General features: G+C 39.1%; 2 protein-coding genes across 6 annotated transcripts in view; one reads left to right on the top strand and one right to left on the bottom strand.

Moving 5' to 3' along the window:
* The window catches only part of PDE6H (phosphodiesterase 6H), a 203,421-nt gene that overhangs the window by 117,957 nt on the left and 66,550 nt on the right, over positions 1-18,914 (bottom strand). Inside the window, exon 3 of one of the 5 annotated variants that reach the window (XM_063786381.1) lies at positions 6,641-6,807. The exons of the other annotated variants lie outside the window; for them this stretch is intronic. Coding sequence (XP_063642451.1) covers positions 6,798-6,807 — 10 coding nt within the window. The 3' untranslated portion in view covers positions 6,641-6,797. Of the gene's footprint in view, positions 1-6,640; positions 6,808-18,914 lie in introns of those variants that run through there. 5 annotated transcript variants of the gene reach the window in all.
* On the top strand, positions 36-6,492 carry MGP (matrix Gla protein). The gene is made up of 4 exons (XM_520764.7): positions 36-2,656; positions 4,138-4,170; positions 5,335-5,410; positions 6,103-6,492. Exons 1-4 carry the CDS (start codon positions 2,596-2,598, stop codon positions 6,242-6,244), a joined length of 312 nt encoding a protein of 103 aa, XP_520764.4. The 5' UTR covers positions 36-2,595; the 3' UTR covers positions 6,245-6,492.

Here is an 18,914-nt window from a genome sequence, read left to right as displayed (position 1 = left end):
ATTTCCCCTTCTCCGTTTTTTTTTTTTTTCCTACTTCCATTCTTTTCTTCTGTCTTCTCTCAGATGAGTCAATCTTGGTCCTTTCTAATGCAAAGCTCCCATCCCTGCTTCATGCTTTAGTCCAAGTCCTCATCATAAAAACATATGACTGGAGTTGGCATTCACAAAGTTGTCTTTGAAATGGGGAGTAAGGTGACAGAAGAGAAAAAGAAGGGCTCTGGATTCTCAGACATGTTAATAATTTTTACATATCATATATAAATGGGATTTTGCAGAGACGAACCAGAAATAGATGGAGAGCAATGGACAGGAAAGGCAGATGAGGGACCGAAGAGACACAGCTCCCAAAAGAAAGTTAGCCTTACAAAAACCAAGACGATAAAGAGAAATGCTTAAGTTTAGGGAATCCAGTGGAAGCAGTGATTCAAGGTGAACAAAAGGTGAACCTTAAGTTGAAATGAGAAGTGTAGGATTTTCAAGTTTAGTTTCTGGGAGTGTAAAAATAAACAAACAATTGTGATGTCAGAGACTGAAAGATTATAGTTGTCATTTGAACTTGGGGATAAAGGAGACATCTATGACTTGGCTGGAAAAGACAGAGCTAATGTACATTGCAAAGCACATATTTATAGCAGGAAAATGGGAAGATTTCTCTTTAATTCTAGAGATGAAGTGGGGACGGGGAGAGTAGACTACTCATTTTAAGGGTGAAACATTGGAATTCAACTTGTTTGATGTTATATTAATTGGTGGTTAATTACTAAGCTAAGTACATATAAAACTTTTATCTATGGCTAGCTTGTCCCCCCAAAGTCATGCAATATAGTGAACTGGCTTTCGCACTTTAAATTATTCATTGATCATGTAATGATTCAGATGATTCATCTTGCAAGATGGACACTGAAACTAACACTCATAGTAGGTTGTGGTTTAAGGAGTGGAACAACCGCCAATCTCATTAGTGGAAATTGTGATGGTTGAATTTATCAAGGATGAACATACACGGTCTTCTTTCTGAGATTTTCTTTAAGATTTTCTCACAGATAATCTATTTCTTAGGTTTTGGAGAGAAAATTTGAATTTTATTGATCCCTCAGAACTCAATCTTTCAGATTTCAAAGGAGCTATTTCTTTTAATGGGGACTCTGTTAATATTTATAAAAGCTCTTCACAGGATGGAGGTTGGGAGGGAAACTCCATCCCAACAAGACAAAAAGAATGAAGCATGAGGCTCCACCTAGTTCATCACTGCTCCTTGAAATACATCAGTATTGAAAGACACATCCACCCCACCCCCAACCCAGCCCTATTGCTGTTCCAGCTCAAGAGTCAGAGGTCCCGAAGCTGTAGCTCTTCTACAATCTGCTGCTCTGTGACTCAAGTCTGTTGTCTGCAAAGAAAACTATTGGGTTCCCAAGCAAGAGAGGCACATCTGGTAGGACAGATTTTGTGATTGCAAAAGAAGGGGGAAGAAAAGAAAGAAAGAAAAGAGCTCTCTATACAAGATAACCAGAGGCATCAAACTGAAATCCTCCTGTGGAAAATAAGCTAGTACTTCTGGGCCTGATGGTGTAGTGAAAACCTGTGCTTGAGGATACATTACAGTGAAAGAGCAAAGTGAACAGTAAGTAGCTATTACTTACCTCCTTAGGGAGGTGTGTTGTTTGCCTGTACATCCCCCACAGCACCTAGCACAGTACCTTGCATCTCACCTGCCACTCACTAAAAAGTCTATCAAGTTAGTTAATTATCGAGACAACGCCCTCAGAAATGAGAGAACAGTACCCTCTTATCCTTGCTGCACTTTCCAGCACTGATACGCTGCCTAAAAGAGGACTAGGGCACAGGTTTGAATTAATGTCACAAAACTGGATGGGCAAGTTACAACGGTGTTGATTAAGGAAACAGAACTCATGGGGCACTGGATATCTCCATCCTGATGAACCCTTGGAAAAATGCCAAAGATGCATATCCCCAGGCAAATGCCTGATTAGTCTGGGATTGATAGATTGGTCTAGGATTCAGCCCTACTGGGAAGATGTCTAAATTATAATCAGTGTAGAAAGCGAAGTTCTCCTAGAAGAAGAGGCAAAGATTAAAAAGAAGAAAAGAAAAGAAAGTGAAGTCCTTTCTCCCCCAAAACCTCTCATCAATCAATCAGGGTAACAAACAGAACACTAGGGCTCTGTCTGTGGACCAAACCCAAAAGCCCTGTGGTCAGGGCCAGGAGGGTAGATCATGTGTTCGTGGCAACTTCCTCTGTGGGCTTTTGCCCAGGTCTGTCCCCAAGCATACGATGGCCAAAACTTCTGCACCAGAGCAGCATCCTGTATAGCACAGTCAGGTCCAGGAGTGAGGGAAAACTGCCCACTCAGAGTAGATAATATCTGGAAGGAATGACTGTTTGGGAAAAGTTCCAATGCTAGTTCAGTGCCAACACTTCCCCACCTTCTCCAGCCCTCTCCCACTGGTTCCTCCCCTCTCAACTGCTCTGGTTCTTATAAAAACCTCACAGCCTTTCACTAACATCCCGTAGGAGCCTCTCTCCCTACTGCTGCTACACAAGACCCTGAGACTGACCTGCAGGAAGAAACTATGAAGAGCCTGATCCTTCTTGCCATCCTGGCCGCCTTAGCGGTAGTAACTTTGTGTTATGGTGAGAAACTTTTCTCCCATTTCTCTGTGTTTACTTTTCTGCCTCTGACTTTGGCTTACTTCTATTTTTCCTCTCCCTCCTCCTCTTCTTCCCCCTTTCTCTGTTATAATCTTAAAGTACCATTACTTTCACATTTCCCAGTCTTCACAGAAACTGATCTGTTCTATTAAGTCTTTTTTATATCCTAAATATCCAGAGTCTTGTGCAACTTAACAGGCAAACCCGTTCAGTGGTAAGTCTCTGTATATCTAGAAACTCATATTTCAGAAAGAAGATACCAAATTCCCAGCCCCCTGCATTCTCGTTTTTAAGGATATTTATTTAGACTTTGGTATCAATGGGTTAAGGGTATTGTTTAAACCACTTGCCTTTGAGAAAATCCATTTTTATGTGAAGTATTAAGTATAGCCCTTTCTAGGGACTGGACAATCTCATGAACTTACTATGTTTGTTCAGTTAATTAATTTTAAAATAAAGTTTTACATCAAAAGAATTTTAGAAAAGAATCATTTTCATAACTCCTGTTGTCAGAAAATAAATTTTGCCTGTTTTCTCTATGTTGTTAAATATACCTGCATTTGTTCAAAGCTTATAAAAGGAAATCTGAAGCAAAGTTATTTACTTATTTCAGTCTTTTGTTTCAATTACCTAGATATTTTCATTGATTTTAAATTTAAATTACATTAACAACCATAAAGATTACGCTTCTCACTCTTGTATTCACAAATTTTCTGTATCAGAGGATTTGATTTCTTCACCTCCTTTTTAAGTTTTGAAGAAAATTCACTGCTGGCAAATATTAATAGAAGCTTCTTATTCCAAAATTTACCTGCTGTGCTCAGGAGAGTGGCAGAAAGAAGAAAACTTCTGCTTTGATATCGTTTCAGTTCACTCTCTGAACTGGCATCGTGCCCAGGGTGAGCTGTCAGCTGGAGCTAGTGGTTTCTGTGGCTGCCAATTTAACACAGGTTCTTAAGAGGCTTTCGGAACCCTCTTAGAAACCTGCCCTAGTAAGCCCAGCAGAGCAACTGCCCTGTAGTTCTCTTGCCTGGAGAAACCTGGCTGTCTTCTGGATCCTTCTTAATCCCCCTTGACCCTGTTCTCAAACAGGCTCTGAATAAACCAGAGAAGAAGGTTCTCTGGAGACTTCTGTACAGCACTTAAAGTGTCTTATTTTGCTTGTCTGAAGACGTCATAGCCCTTGGGAAATTTTAGCTGAAAATGGCCACTCCCTCCTTCAACATCAGAGAAACTAAAATATAGAGATATCCACAGCAAGGCCAGAGCTAGAGAAAAACCTCATAAATCCTAAATTCCTGAAATTTGTAATAACCACACTGCTAAATATATTCTTCATGTTTTTAGACTCTTTCCTCTTCTTCCATCCCTGTATTTAAACTATCACAGTGTCTAAATTCATAAATAATAACATAATGAATCATTGATAAATACTGATATAATGAATCTTTTTTTAATTTCAGAATCACATGAAAGCATGGAATCTTATGAACTTAGTAAGTGAATATTTAACTTCTTTATTCAAATCCCTTGCATTAAAGAACCTCTTCTTATTTTTAAATAAACAAGATGGAAAGATATATAACAGGGAGGGAAAAGGGGGCCTCTTTTGGAAAACTAAAGTAAATTTTTAAATCGAATGACTATAAAAATTGCCAAAGGAGCAATTTTTTAAGCTTGAAGTAGTGCAGTATGGGATTTAAGTTACAGGCGACATATTTAGAAGCCATAAAATCTCATTTGGAAATTTTAAATTGGCACCACGTCAACTGCACAGATGGAAAACGAGGAGTAATGACAAATGGTAAAGCACAGAGCTGGACGCCAAGTCAGCTGGGAGACCACAGGCGCCACGTTAAGCTGAGTGCTGTTTTGGTTTTTTTGGGTTTTTTTTCCTTGTTTTTTTTTTGAGACAGCATCTCACTCTGTCGCCCAGGCTGGAGTGCAGTGGCGTGATCTCGGCTCGCCGCAACCTCCACCTCCCAGGTTCAGGCAATTCTCATGCCTCAGCCTCCTGAGTAGCTGGGATTACAGGCCCATGACACCATGCCTGGCTAATTTTTGTATTTTTAGTAGAGATGGGGTTTCACCATGTTGTCCAGGCTGGTCTGGAACTCCTGGCCTCAAGTGATCCACCCACCACAGCCTCCCAAAGTGCCGGGATTACAGGCATGAGCCACCACACCCAGCCAGCTGATTGCTGTTGAATAGCTGGATTTATAAAGACTGAGCATAGGAGGAAATGGCACATCACTCTCATTTTTAATTTATTCATTATTTTTATAGTGTTTAAACTGTTCATGTACCGGCAATCTAGTTATGCTTCATAAATCCTCAGGACAGAGAATTTCTCCTCAAAAGGAATTTAAGATCTACCAAGTAGAAATACAGAAATTAAGAAAGGCAAAGTGATCGTCCAAACGCAAAACCAACAAAGCCTATATGACAAGTCTCTAAGACACATGGATTGATGACTGATTTCATTTGATCAGGAAGTTAATGAAATCTACTTTATACTCTCCTTTAATTTTTGCCAATCTCTGTTTATATGAGTTGCAGAAGTTAAGGCACTTTCAAATATATTTGTGTCAAGGAATATTCACGGAAATATTTCCAGCTATGTGTCGCTAAAACTGCATTTATTTATTTTCTGTTCTAAGATCCCTTCATTAACAGGAGACATGCAAATACCTTCATATCCCCTCAGCAGAGATGGAGAGCTAAAGTCCAAGAGAGGTCAGTAACAAAACTTCATGAGGAGTGGTCATTTTTCCCAGTGTAGATCACAGATGTGAATTGGAGTGGGAAACAGCTTTTTCATCATATACATTATTTCTAATTGTATCTTTAAAATCAAAAAACTTAAAAGCAATATTCAGAAAACAACTGAATTATTAGAAAATTATTTGGGGAAAGATCCGGAAAGGAGAGGGAAGGAGGAGAGAAAGGAGGACAGAAAGAAAACTTCTATTTTCATTAAAAAAAAAAAAAAAAAAATCTCCTGTTCTGCCTTCCCTCCCTGGTTTTTTTTGGTTGGTTGGCTGGTTTTTCTGAGACAGAGTCTCACTCTGTTGCCCAGGCTGGATTATAGTGGCACTATCTTGTGCCTCAGCCTCCCAAGTAGCTGGGATTACAGGCACGTGCTACCATGTCCAGCTATTTTTGCATTTTTTGTAGAGTCGGGGTTTTGTCATGTTGGCAGGGCTAGTCTTGAACTCCTGACCTCAAGTGATCCACCCACCTCAGCCTCCCAAAGTGCTGGGATTACAGGCCCGAGCCACCGCACCCAGCCTCTCCCTGTTCTTTAAATATCTCTTAATATAGGGGGGCATGGAGAGAAAGTCTCTCCAATATTTTCTTCTTCTTTTCCATTTTTGTATTTTTCCACTGTATCCTTCTCAATTTTGGCCTCTTCTTCCACTTTCTAGGATCCGAGAACGCTCTAAGCCTGTCCACGAGCTCAATAGGGAAGCCTGTGATGACTACAGACTTTGCGAACGCTACGCCATGGTTTATGGATACAATGCTGCCTATAATCGCTACTTCAGGAAGCGCCGAGGGGCCAAATGAGATTGGGGAAAGAAAAAAAATCTCTTTCTTTCTGGAGGCTGGCACCTGATTTTGTATCCCCTTGTAGCAGCATTACTGAAATACATAGACTTATATACAATGCTTGTTTCCTGTATATTCTCTTGTCTGGCTGCACCCCTTTTTCCCGCCCCCAGATTGATAAGTAATGAAAGTGCACTGCAGTGAGGGTCAAAGGAGAGTCAACATATGTGATTGTTCCATAATAAACTTCTGGTGTGATACTTTCATCTTGTAAATCTGCTTTCTTTTGGGAAAATATTGAGATATTTAAATCATGGCCCACCTTACCCAAAATAGGAGATTCTGTTCATCTCATATCTAGTATTAATTAGAAAAACAACTACATAAAAAGAAGGAAGCTAAGAAGGCACTCACTCAGCCATAAATTCTCTAAACCCTCTCTACCTTGGAATCCGTGAATGGAATCTGGTATGTTTTTTGCAGGATTTTCCTATTGTAAATTGTGGCAAATACAGGGCTCCCTTCATTTGCTTTTCATCTCTTATGCATCAAAGTCAAAAACATTTCTGAATCAAGATAATCTAGAAGAGAAAAAAGGAGGAAAAGGAAAAGAGAAAGCAGAAGGGACAAATAAAAGCAATTGGCAAAAACTGTCAATAATAGTTTATAGACTTAACTATATCAATAATCACATTATATGTAAATAGTCTAAACAATCCAATTATTTTTTACTTCTACATGTTATATTTTTACTTCTACATTTGTTATAGGTTCCACGCTACATTTTTACTATTCTTGCTTTAAATAATTTTAATAATTTCTTTTAAAGTTTAGATAATAAGAAAATATCCCGGGCCAGGCACAGTGGCCACACCTGTAATCTCAGTAGCCATGACCATACCAATGCACTACAGCCTGTGAAACAGAGTGAGACTCTGTCTCTACAGAAAAATAAAAAAGAAAAGAAAGAAAAGATCTCATATATTTACCCATGTAATTTTCATTTCCTGTTTTCTTCATTCTTCTTTCCATCTGGTGTCACTTCCTTTCTGCCTGACGACTTCCTTTAACGTTTTTTATAGTTCAGGTCTGCAGGATTCTTTAAGTTTTGTATGCTTGTTTTTATTCTTGAAAGATATTTTCACTGTATATTAAATCCCAAGTTGCCACGTTTCTTTTAATTATTTTAAGGTATTCCACTGAATTCTAGCTTGCACAATTTTTTGATATAAAATTTGTTGTAATTCTTATCTTTGTTCCACTGTGTATACTGCATCTTTTATCTCTGGCTGCTTCTAACATTTTTCTCTTTATTAGTGCTTTTGACCAAATTGATTCAGACCTATCTTGATTTGATTTTTCTTATTTTTCTTGTTCTTGAGGCTTATTGACCTTGGATTGCATAAAATTAGAAAAATTTTCAGCCATTATTTTTTCAGATACTTTGATCCCTCACTCCTCCTCTCCTTTAGAGGGTCCAATGACATGCACATTTGACCACTTGAAGTAATCCAACTCTCTGATGTTATTTTAATTTTTACAAATTGCTTTTCTCTGTGTGTTTTATTTTTGACACTTTCTATTAATGTGTCATCAGGTTCATTAACCTTTTCTTTGGCAATATCTAATCTACTATTAATTTCATCTAGTGTATTTTTCATGCCAGACATTGTGGTTTTAATCACCAGAAGTTTGATTTGGATGTTTTCATACCTTCCACGCCTCTACTTATCTTTTTAAATGTCTTTGATACATTTAAATTGTTCCAATAACTATTTTAACATAATGTCAGTTATGGGTTGGTTTGACTGGTTGATTATTCTACTTATGAACCACAATTTTCTACTTTTCTGCATTCTTGCTTAATTTTATTTGACGCCAGATATTATTTGATGCCAGACATTTATTTGATGCCAAAATGCAGAAAATAAAATTTTCTGCATTCTTGCTTAATTTTATTTGATGCCAGACTTTTTGTGTACTGGATATTCTTCTATTTCTGTATGTGTTCCTGAGCTCTGCTCTGGGATTCCGTTAAATCATGTGGATAAAATTGATCAGTATTTAATCTAAGGCAATTATTTCCCCACACTGAGGCAAGACCTTTCTGAGCACTGCGCCCAGTGTCCCATGACAATAATCGTAGCCCTGAGTTAACAGCAGCCACTGTTTCCTCTATTCCTCTTGGATGGTAATCTCCCCACACACATATGCCGATCAGTCCTCTGTGTGTGCACGAGAGTGCCCTCCACTGATATCCAGGGATCCCTCTCACTCTTTCCTTTGCAGTATTTTGCCATGTGAAATATAGTTGCTGTGTTTTTCTAGAACTCTCAACTCCACCTCAACTCAAAATGTCCACTGGACTCCATCTTGGTTCCCTCTCCCTAAGCTATGGCCTAGAAACTCCCTTAAGGCAATAGGCTGGAGAAGTCATAGGACTTACTCTGTTTTCCATCTCATAGCAATCGTCATCTTTAATTGCCTAATGTCCAGGGTCTTGAAAGACATTTTTTCACATGTATTGCCTGTTTCTTTAGTTGTTTCCGAAGGGAAGGTAAATCCCCCTTTCTTAGATGGAGCCTTAGTTCCTTAGACTCCATCTTAGCTAAAAGTCCATTAAAACAGGCAGGGCTATTTAAACGGTGATCCCAGCCCCAGAGTTCCCCAGTAAAATTGGCTCAGACATATACTGCAGTTACATCACAATTCAAATGCTCACTCTGGCTAGCCCTACTTGCCTCACCCCTCTCATGTGTTGTTCCCCAATAAACCACTCTCACACAAATCTCTAAATCTTAGAGTCTGCTTCCTAGGGAACCAAATCTGTGACAATCATTCAGGTGGTAAATAGTGAAGAGTCAACCAGCATCTTCTAGCTCCAGAATCCTCTTGCTCCAGCTTGTTTTATTTGTTACATAACACTAGTTTTATAGTTTTGGAGTTGGCAAGAGGTTCAGCAATAATCTATTTCAATCCCCTCATTTTTCAGTTGAAGAATTTGAGAGCTTAAAATCTAAGTGACTTAAGTGACTGTCCCAAGGGCAGGTAATTCTATTTTCTTGAGAAATTCAGTTGTACTGACCTCATAAAATCTAATTCTTTAAACCAGTTTCTTAAAGAGTTGTGTACAAATAGCCCATATATTTTTACCAGCCTCCCATTGTGTATAGTTACACTTTCCAAACTGATGAAGCTATTTTTAATGTAGTTTCTACCTCAGTCAAAATTTTATCTACCTACCGTCTCAGCTTTATAATTTCTTTTTTTGATATATCCTTGTTTTTCAGAACTAAGACACATAAAGTAACATGTTACAGGTCTTATTCTCTTCCCCTTTGCGCACCTTGGTAAGGTGTTTCTGTAGATTAATTTAGCCTGAGAACCAAAGAGTGTTTCAACATAAGCAGATTACTCTGCCACCACCCATAAAAGCAATTTGCATCTTAGAAGAGTGTCTAAGAATAAGCACTTTGTAGCTAGGCCTCCTAGTTTTTAATGCCAGCTCTGCCTCTGAGAATGTGTCAATCTTGGGCAAGTTAAGTAATCTCACTGGGCCTCAACTCCCTTATCTGCAAAATAAGATTATTCTAGTACCTATCTTAGAGTTGCTGTCAACATTAAACAAATTAATATATGTAAAGTGCACAAAACACTGCCTGGCATGTAGTAAGTGCTCAATAGTTGTTAGCTATTTCTATTGTATTGTATTGTACTATTACTATGGTCTGGATATTAAAAATGGCAAGACAATGACTCTTTGGAGAGTCACACCTACACCTCAAGCATCTACAGTTGCCTATGAAGAGCAGTCTGCAGGATTCATAGCCAAACACTATAAACAGCACTGGCTAGTTTGTACTCACTTCACTCTTCCTCTCCTCCACCAGGCCATGGCTACCTATGCTGAGCAGCATGCAGTTTCAAAAAAGACTAGAAAATTAATGATCTTCATTTTTGTACTCAACTGGGTTTGAAATTTTTGCAGCCAAAGTAATTCATACTAGAATGGAACTAAACTTACATTCTTATATAGTAGTACTAGTAGTAGTAGTACTAGTAAAATATATGCAAGCACCATGTACCCTTATCCTTTGAATGGAGGGAATCTGTAAATTATCTGTTGTTATATGTACCTTAAGTTCTTGATGTCCTTAATTATCTATCATTAGTAGCCTTTCCATCAGTTCTTCAATTTTAATGCTTCCTTGTCATAATACAGAGCTCTAATGAGAGTGAATTCTATCCTAAACTCATGCTGATTTGGAACCCTGAAACTTTGCCTCTATCGCCTCTGCTTTGCCTATATTTGCCTCTATTTATGAACTAGGGTTCTATTTTATCCTAGTTGGCCCTCCTCTGGAACCCAGACATTGCTACCCATCTGATTATTCCTAGATATACCTTCTGCCATGTTCCTTACACCAGTAAGTATCCCTGGCCATTAATGTCAGTTCAGAACAAAACACATTAATCTACTCTGCTTCACTGGCAAGAATGAGACACCTTAATCCAGGATGTGTTACATACCCTAAACTACCAAGCATTGCATAGGGCTGTGTCCCCATTAAGTAGACTATATGTGTCCGACAATAAGGTGTGGAAGCAGGAGTGGCCTTAATTGTCATCATTTGTAAGCCACATGAGGAATTTATACTTTAAATCCCTACAATTCCAATCTATAGGCCTGGAAATTGTGGTTTAGAAAGAGGAAATATTTTCACCATGGAACGTAAGAAGAGTCTCATTTACGTTCTAAAGCTTCACAGTAACTTCAGGCCCTTCATGCCAGGCAGCAAATGAAGGAGTCATCTTCCTAACAGGGTAATTGCCAGCAGAAGGTAGGGCTTCCTAACAGGGGTAATTGACATCAGGAGAAGGTAATTTCATCAGGAGAAGGTAGAGCTTCTGTTACACAATCTAAGGAGGGAAAGTGAATCTGATAGCACTGAAACATCTCTTGATATGTCTGTGCCTAATCATGATAGTAAATGGACAGATATATCAGCCATGGTCTAGAAGAGCATAGTGCAGGAGCTCCCAACTCTCAAGAAAGGAGCTCTAACTCCCTTACCAGTTAGACACCAAGACCACCAGTTACGCTATGAGTGAGCAAAATCTAGAATGGGTAGTTTTTAAGAGGGAAACAATGAGTATTAGCAGTGGCCTTGCAACCATCTGTACCGACACAGGCTATAGTTAGTCCCACTAACCTTCATACGTGTTCTGGCTTGACCCTACAAGTGAATTAGACTTTAAATATGAGAATATACCAAAGGAGAAATTATAGAGCTGGGAAAGATGAGATAGTTATCACACTAAAACTGGGAAATACATTTGCATAAAACAACCACAGTATCCAGGAAAGTAGGACTAGAACCTCCTATTAGACCAATCAGAATCCTGAAGAAGCTGTTTCTGGAACAGTTTGTATGAGGCAAGCTCAAGCACGACGGGTAGGTGTAATGAATGATGTGGTGCATTGCCCAGATCCTTCAGGACTGAGGCATTCGTTTTCTCAGTTGCCTGAGTCTCTTTCCTGAAACCTCTCTTAACTGAAGAAAGTCATCTTGCCCCAATTTTCATCTCTCTCCAGAAGCAGTCTGTATCCAAAAACTGGTCAATGCAGGGATATAAACACCTAGCCCTCTTCCCCTGACACTGACATTTTTCAGTCTTGTGGTTGCATCTTTCTTATCTACCCTTCCCGTCAGCTCCATGTTGAAAAGCCAAGATCTATCATGACTTAACTACTCAGTTTATGACTTTACACATTCTGAGTAATGGGAAAGCAGAAGTAGGATATAGGAACCTCTCTTGGTGGCCTCTGAATTCATCCTAGGACTGAAATTGGCCCCAATATTTCTGAATTTAAAATGAAACCCCGGCCCATCCTCAAGAACGTTAAAACCAGGGACTACATTATGAGATTCATCTGTTAATTCCTTTAAAGAAATGAGCTGGGTGACCTGTTGGGGGATTTTTCCATCTCTAATTTTTCTGAATTCAGGCATTGAAAGCTAACCAACAATTAAGAAAGCCAGAAACGTAAGTCATCTGGGGTTGTTCAAACATGAGGTTAAGCTTTGAAAAATACTGTTCAAGAAATGTGCTCTTTGCTCATTTGGTTAATACAGGAGGCTTTCATGGTGTTTGCCTAGAAACCCTCTGACTCCTTTACTTTGGGTAGAGCAATACACGAAATTTGTCCCTACCCATTTCATCTAAGGATAATGACTACTTCTTGTGACCACAAACCTATAATAAATAAAGTAGGAAAATAATTTGTGTACATTGACGTTTTCTAAACATTCTGAGAGAGAATTTTCCTCCTTATGAGGAGTCTTGGAAAGGCCTAAAAGATAATAATTTTGTATTATAAAAGTATTCCAAGAAAATCATAAATGTTAGTACTTACTCCTAGGAGTGAATTAGACTTCAAACACAAGAATATACCAAAGAAGAAATTATAGAGCTGAAAAAGAGGAGGTAACTTTTTTACTATCCTGGTTAATAAATTTCTATAGAACAGCCACAGGATCCAGAAAGATAGGTCTAGAACTACAAAGTTTACTAGAAGCATATGGGCAATCTGCACCCATCTCTTTGAAAACATAAAAGAGAATTGGAAAAAATATAAAGCAAATTTAGTTCAATGTTCCCCAAACAAGTATTCCAGTAATAATACTCCAGTCCAGTGTGCTGCCAAAATTGTTCTATGCCCAGACAAGTTCTATTGTTTTTATATATCTCCTCTTAGAAATATATATATATATATGTTTAATACACTAAATGTAACATATCAAATCTTCTGTGTGGTCCATAAGTAAAGGAATTTGTTTGAGTCTGTTTAGCACAAGGGTTTGCAAGATACTTTGACAATACAATGTTTTTATCAAAGGGCATTGACCAAAATCTTGCAGAACACTATTTAGAACCATTAATCAAGCCCAGCCTCCCACTATTTCTTTCTACAGCATTCCTAGCATTCCACCTACATGTATGTAACATTTAACAAATATTTATCATATGCCTACTCTATGCCATATGATGTGGCCAATGTAGCAGATGGTCATTCAGTTTGTACTTGCAAACATGTGTTATGAAGTGCTCTAGGCCACATGATGCCCTAGTTTTTGTATATTGAATCAATTTAAACCTTTTGGCCTTAATTCGTCTCTCTCAAACAAAACAGAATGAGTCTATTCTACTCACTCATTTCTCTGCTCTTCTTTTCAGTCTTCCACATTGGATATGTTGCTCAGATACCTTCACACTCCCATGCAACTTTTTCTGATTATATCCTAATTTATCAGTGTCTGTCTTGCAGGACCCAATGTGAAGCACAACACATTTTCTGATAGTCTCAGAGTGCAACTAATTATGACTGTTCATGATCCAAGTCTTGTTGCACCTACGAGGAATCTAAGACTGTATTTGCTTTTCTCATAGTTGCTTCTCACCAATGCCTTTGTTAAAATCTTCAGGTATTTTTAACATAAAGCACTAGCAAGTCACATCTTTCCCCATGCTGTACTTGTGAGCACATTTTATCATCTAAATGCAAAGCGTATTTTATCACTATCTAAATGTCATCTTGTTGAATTCAATAGTTGAGATAATTTCATCATTCATTTTATTAGCTATCTGTTGGAGATATGAATCTCCTGAAAATTTGATGGCAATGCCTTTGTGTATGCCTTTGAATAAAATATGTTAACCAATACGGATTAGAAACAGATATATCAACAGCAAAGGCCAAAAGGGTCAGGTGAGGGAAGGCCTGGGAAGGCAGTGCCAGGGAGAAGTGCTCGGCACTAAAATTCACTTCAAAATTAATTGTATTCACTGCTGTTTCACATGCATCCTCATTAGTCTAGTCTGCTATATCAGAAATCCCAATGCAGATTCAGGAAGCCAGTAAATTTGTCACATGCACTATGTATGGTCAGTCAATTGGCCCTGCTAGCTCTGTTCCCTTATTCAAAATGCCTAACAAGTTGCCAGGTGATGCAAAATGATTAGCTAATATATTATCCAGTATAAAACCAGCTAACTGGACCAGAAGGACAGAAGGTAGAGGAAAGCTCATCAAAAGCTTACAGTGAATCAGATGCAGTGTCCTCTATGCAATGCTATTTATAGGACTTCCCAGGCCAGGCTTCCTCACTCTTCCCCACCCTAGAGCTTTGAGTCCATGTTAGGCAGGTTGTATCATGAGCTTCGGCATAGGGGGCCTGACATCAGGTCAGTCTGGTATAGAACTATGACAACCAAAAAAAAAAAAATCTTGTCTAATCATCCAGACTTTCTCATTCTAGAAAAAAAAAAAAGTTAGACAAATTAAATTTAGCAGAGTTTATTTGAGCAAAGAAACAGTTCATGAATCAGGCAGCATTCTGAAGCAGTAAAGGTTAAGAAAGCTCCATTCAGCAATATGAGCAGGCAGTATTTATAGACAGAAAAAGGAAGTGACGTGCAGAAATAGCCTGATTGGTGACAGCTCTGCATTTGCCTCATTTGGACATGTCTAAGCAGTTTACAGGCCCTGATTGGCTGAAAGCTCAGCTGCTATGATTGGCCAAAACTCAATCAGTCATGACAAGAATATACTCACTGCAAGTTACATTGCAGTGTATTTACATATTAAGTTACAGTTTGCTACATATGGTTACATATTATGTTACAGTTTGCTACATATGGAGGCAGCTTTAGGCCAAATTTCATTTAATTTAACACTAGTGTCTCTTTTTCTATCTACTCCCTTCCCACCTACAGACCAAAACAAGCTGCCTTAGTCTTCCCAAGGAAATGTCTGCTTTGTAAAAATGGAATTTGGAGAGAACCATGTTGACCCAAAGAAATTGGCATCAAATAGTGACCCTAAAGCTACCCCAACAAGCTCTGGAACAAGATTCTTTGGAGCATGGGCCTTCAAGTACCTTTCAAATCATATTATAAAGTAGCAACCTAGGCTACCAACTCGTAAAGACGTTCTTTGCTGGCTGAACAGCAATCCAGGTTTCTCAAGCTGTCAACCAAATGTAAGGGAAAAATAGACCCAGATTGACATGGTTTCTGAGAGATTCCTCAAATGAAAAGAAACGTGTAGTTTATCTGGACCCCTCAGAATTACCAGTTCCTGGAGAACCTGCATTTGTCCAGGACTGGATTGAAGGAGAAGCACACTAGGCCTAACCACTAGAATGTCAGTTGCAGACTTGGACCTAGAATAGAGATGAGGTGTGTGGGTGTACATGTGTGTTTGCAATGAGAGAAAGAGGAGACACAATCTCAGTGAAGTATAACCCTCCTCTGACCCAGCTCAGTAAACACCCAATTCTTCACACAGACTCTACTCATGAGTCTGCTCTAGTAGCCCCAGGTGTATAGTGTTAACATCTCATTTTTAAAAACGTATTTACTTCTAGTGCTGTCACATAAACACTTTATTTCCACTGGTTCTGACTGCATCTATGGGGAGTAGGAACAGTATTGTCTGTAGTCAAGAGGTGTGGGAACAAAGTCAGGTAAGTTAAAGTCATTAAAAGCAAAACAAGCACTGGAACTCAAATGTCAATATCTAAACACACTCTTTGCTACTAAAGGTAAAAAGCTTGGAAAGTCTTTTTGCAAAGGGAAGACTAGGGACACAGAGCAATGTGTGCAAACTGATCAGACTTGAAACCATATAGAAAAGAGAAGACCCAACCCTAATGCTAGAAAACATGTTGAGAATGAAAACCTCCTTTGCAATCATCTTTCATTTTCTAATAAGACTTCCATGGAAATCACAAAGTCAAAAGTCACAGAAGTAACATGAAATCAGTCTAAAAAGCATTTTTGAGTGGTAGAGAGTCGGTCTCTTGTCTAGAACAAATTAGTTCCCTTGGATAAAATTAAATAATTCAATTTTAATTTTGCAAGAGGGAAAAATAAACCTGTGCTTCAAAAATATTTACAGGGTTTTTTTTTTTTCCTTTGCACTCAGTGACCTGGAAGATGAAAAGAAGGCCCTGAGCCAAACCAAAATCTGTCCATGGTTTTCCACAAGCTGGACTGGGTTTGTAAATGTTGCAGTGAGAAAACTTCAAAGTCATAATTTAGGTCTGTGCTGCCTGGTATACACATACCTTGCAATTTTAAACATTGCATGATTTATTTCCTTCATGTTAAAAACAGATATTACTTGTAGAGGCTAAAAAAGACCTTGATATGATAAAGTGAGTTTTTAGATATTCAAACTCTAGAATTGGCCCTACAAAGTCTACAATGTTTTTCTAGTATCCATATTCATAAGCCTCTAGGTTTCCAGGATCTTTCATGAGAGGCCACCCTGTAGCACAGTTAGTGTATCTACCAAAGATGCTTTCCTGGCTTTGCTAATGCTGGTACACACAAACCTGGGCTTTCAAAAAGAAGTGACAAACTGCCTTCCTTATGGCTTCAACTGCAAAACGACCTGCAGAATAAGTTAGGATGGGTGGATGCACTAAAATGAAGGCTTCTCGATGTTCCCCATTTGATGGTGACACTCTGCTTTTTTTCCACAAGTCATCATTGGCTGATGTTCCACTAAACATGCACTCTTTGAGAAGGATGTATTAGAATGGTTACTCCTTCCTGAAAGGGCATGAAATGTAAATCACCTTCATCTCCACTTATACTTCTCTAAACCTAATTGGGACTGATTTTCAGTATCTCTTTTCATGTCTTCTCCTTGTGCCCCAGTCACTGGAACCAAAGAGGGCCAAAATTGGAAGAGTAGACCCTTTCATTTGTTTAACATTTTCTCACACCATAATCTCATGTAACCCACTTCTCCCTTTAGAAAGCTTAGGTGCATGTGTCTCTTAAGTTAGTATGGTCATATATATATCCTGCTCATTTCATGGCTCCATTTTACAGCCCAGAGATGGACTCTGGAGACCAGGGGCACTGTATCTAGAAGAGAATCAATACAAAAAGGAAAGGGGCTTAAAACTAAGCTCCATGACGAATGGTGAAAGAAATGAATACTATTTGATCTGAAGCAGACAAGGCATGTGTGCCTCAAGGTAAAAACCTACAGAGGTCTAACACGTGGAAAGGAAAAAGATATACTACCCTAAGAGTAGAACTACGAACAAAGGATAAAAATTACAAAGAGAAAGATTTTGGTTCAACGAATGAAAAATCTAAGACAGAAGTTCCATTTGAAAATGTCTACTGGAGTAAGCTTATCATCACAGGACACATTTAAACAAGGGGAAATGCCACTTGACAGGGACAAAGAAAAGGGAATTCCTGGAAAGGATGGTCAGGCCAAATGAAACTTCAAACCTTAAAATCCTGTAATTGTTACCTATGCCTAAATGAGAGAAATACACAGAGCCAATACTTCTGTTCATAAAAACAGTTGTTAGCCCCTTCCACTCAGGACAGGGAGAGGGTTAGACAGTAGGTTAAGATACAGAAACAGGCTGAAGGAATTTAGGCACTCCAGGAAAGATAGAATGAGCATGTGAGAGTAGGCAAATAAGATGATTATAACTGTGTTATTAGATAGGTGAGTAGTCACATAAACAACTTTAAGTAAGGAGCAACTATCTAACATTTTAAGCCTCCATCTTGACTCTTCCTTAATATGCACAGATAACATATATTTGAGGTAGGCATATTTAGGGCTTGGAAATTCTTTTTTGGACAACTGATTTAATTCTTTAGGTCTTATCGAAACCATAGTTGTGAATTAAATGTGGTCAGAAGCAGATAGGTAACTAAGAGTTTGACAATAAAGGAAAGAAAGGAGTTTCTATTATTTTCTAAGCGTCTCTGTGACTCATAATATTAAGTGTAATTAAACTAATACAAGCATGTATTACACATTTTATTTTGCTATGGTTTGTGTGATGTACCGGAAATGAAACTGATGGGGAGAGGGCAGAGATGGCCAATTAGAAGCAGCTGTGGTACCTGGCTCTCACAAAGAGGAAAGAAAGGAGCAAGTGAATACCGCACCTCCAACTGAAATATCCAGGTACTCGCAGTGAGGCTGATCAGGAAAACAGCTTGACCCATGGAGAACATAGAAAAGCAGGGTGGGGCGATAGCCCACCTGAGAGCAACACAGAGCCAAGGGAATCCCCATCCCCAGCCACAGGAAGCAGTGAGTGACTGTGTGACCCCACGAAACCAGACTTCTCCCACGGATCTTTGCAACTGTCAGATCAAGAGATTCCCTTGTGAGCCCACACCACAGGGCCTTGGGTCTGACACACAGAGCTGTGTAGAGTCTCAGCACAGCAGCTGCTCAGGCACACACAGAGACCCAGGAGCTTTACCTACTCTGGCTTTGGGATCCTCAGCAAGGCAGGAGACCTGTATATACCCCTAGGAAGGGAGCTGAATCCAGGGGGCCAGTGTCAGTCTGTGGGCCCCACTTCCACGGCACCTCACAAGATAAGATCTACTGGCTTGGATTCCAGCCAGCTACTAGCAACAGGGTGGAGCCTGCCTGAGATGGGTCAGAGACCCGGAGGACAGAGGCAGGCCACCATCTCTGCTGTTCGGTCAACTCAGCCATTCCAGCCTCTGAGCTTTGGAAAATCCAAATGGTCTGGACAAGGAAAGATTCTCCCCAATACAGCACAGTTGCTTTGCCAGAATGTGGCCAGATTGCCTCTTTAAGCAGTATCCCAAAACATTC

Source organism: Pan troglodytes, chromosome 10, assembly GCF_028858775.2.
Source record: "Pan troglodytes isolate AG18354 chromosome 10, NHGRI_mPanTro3-v2.0_pri, whole genome shotgun sequence".
Taxonomy (NCBI): Eukaryota; Metazoa; Chordata; class Mammalia; order Primates; family Hominidae; genus Pan; species Pan troglodytes.
This window is presented reverse-complemented; position numbering and strand designations above follow the sequence as displayed.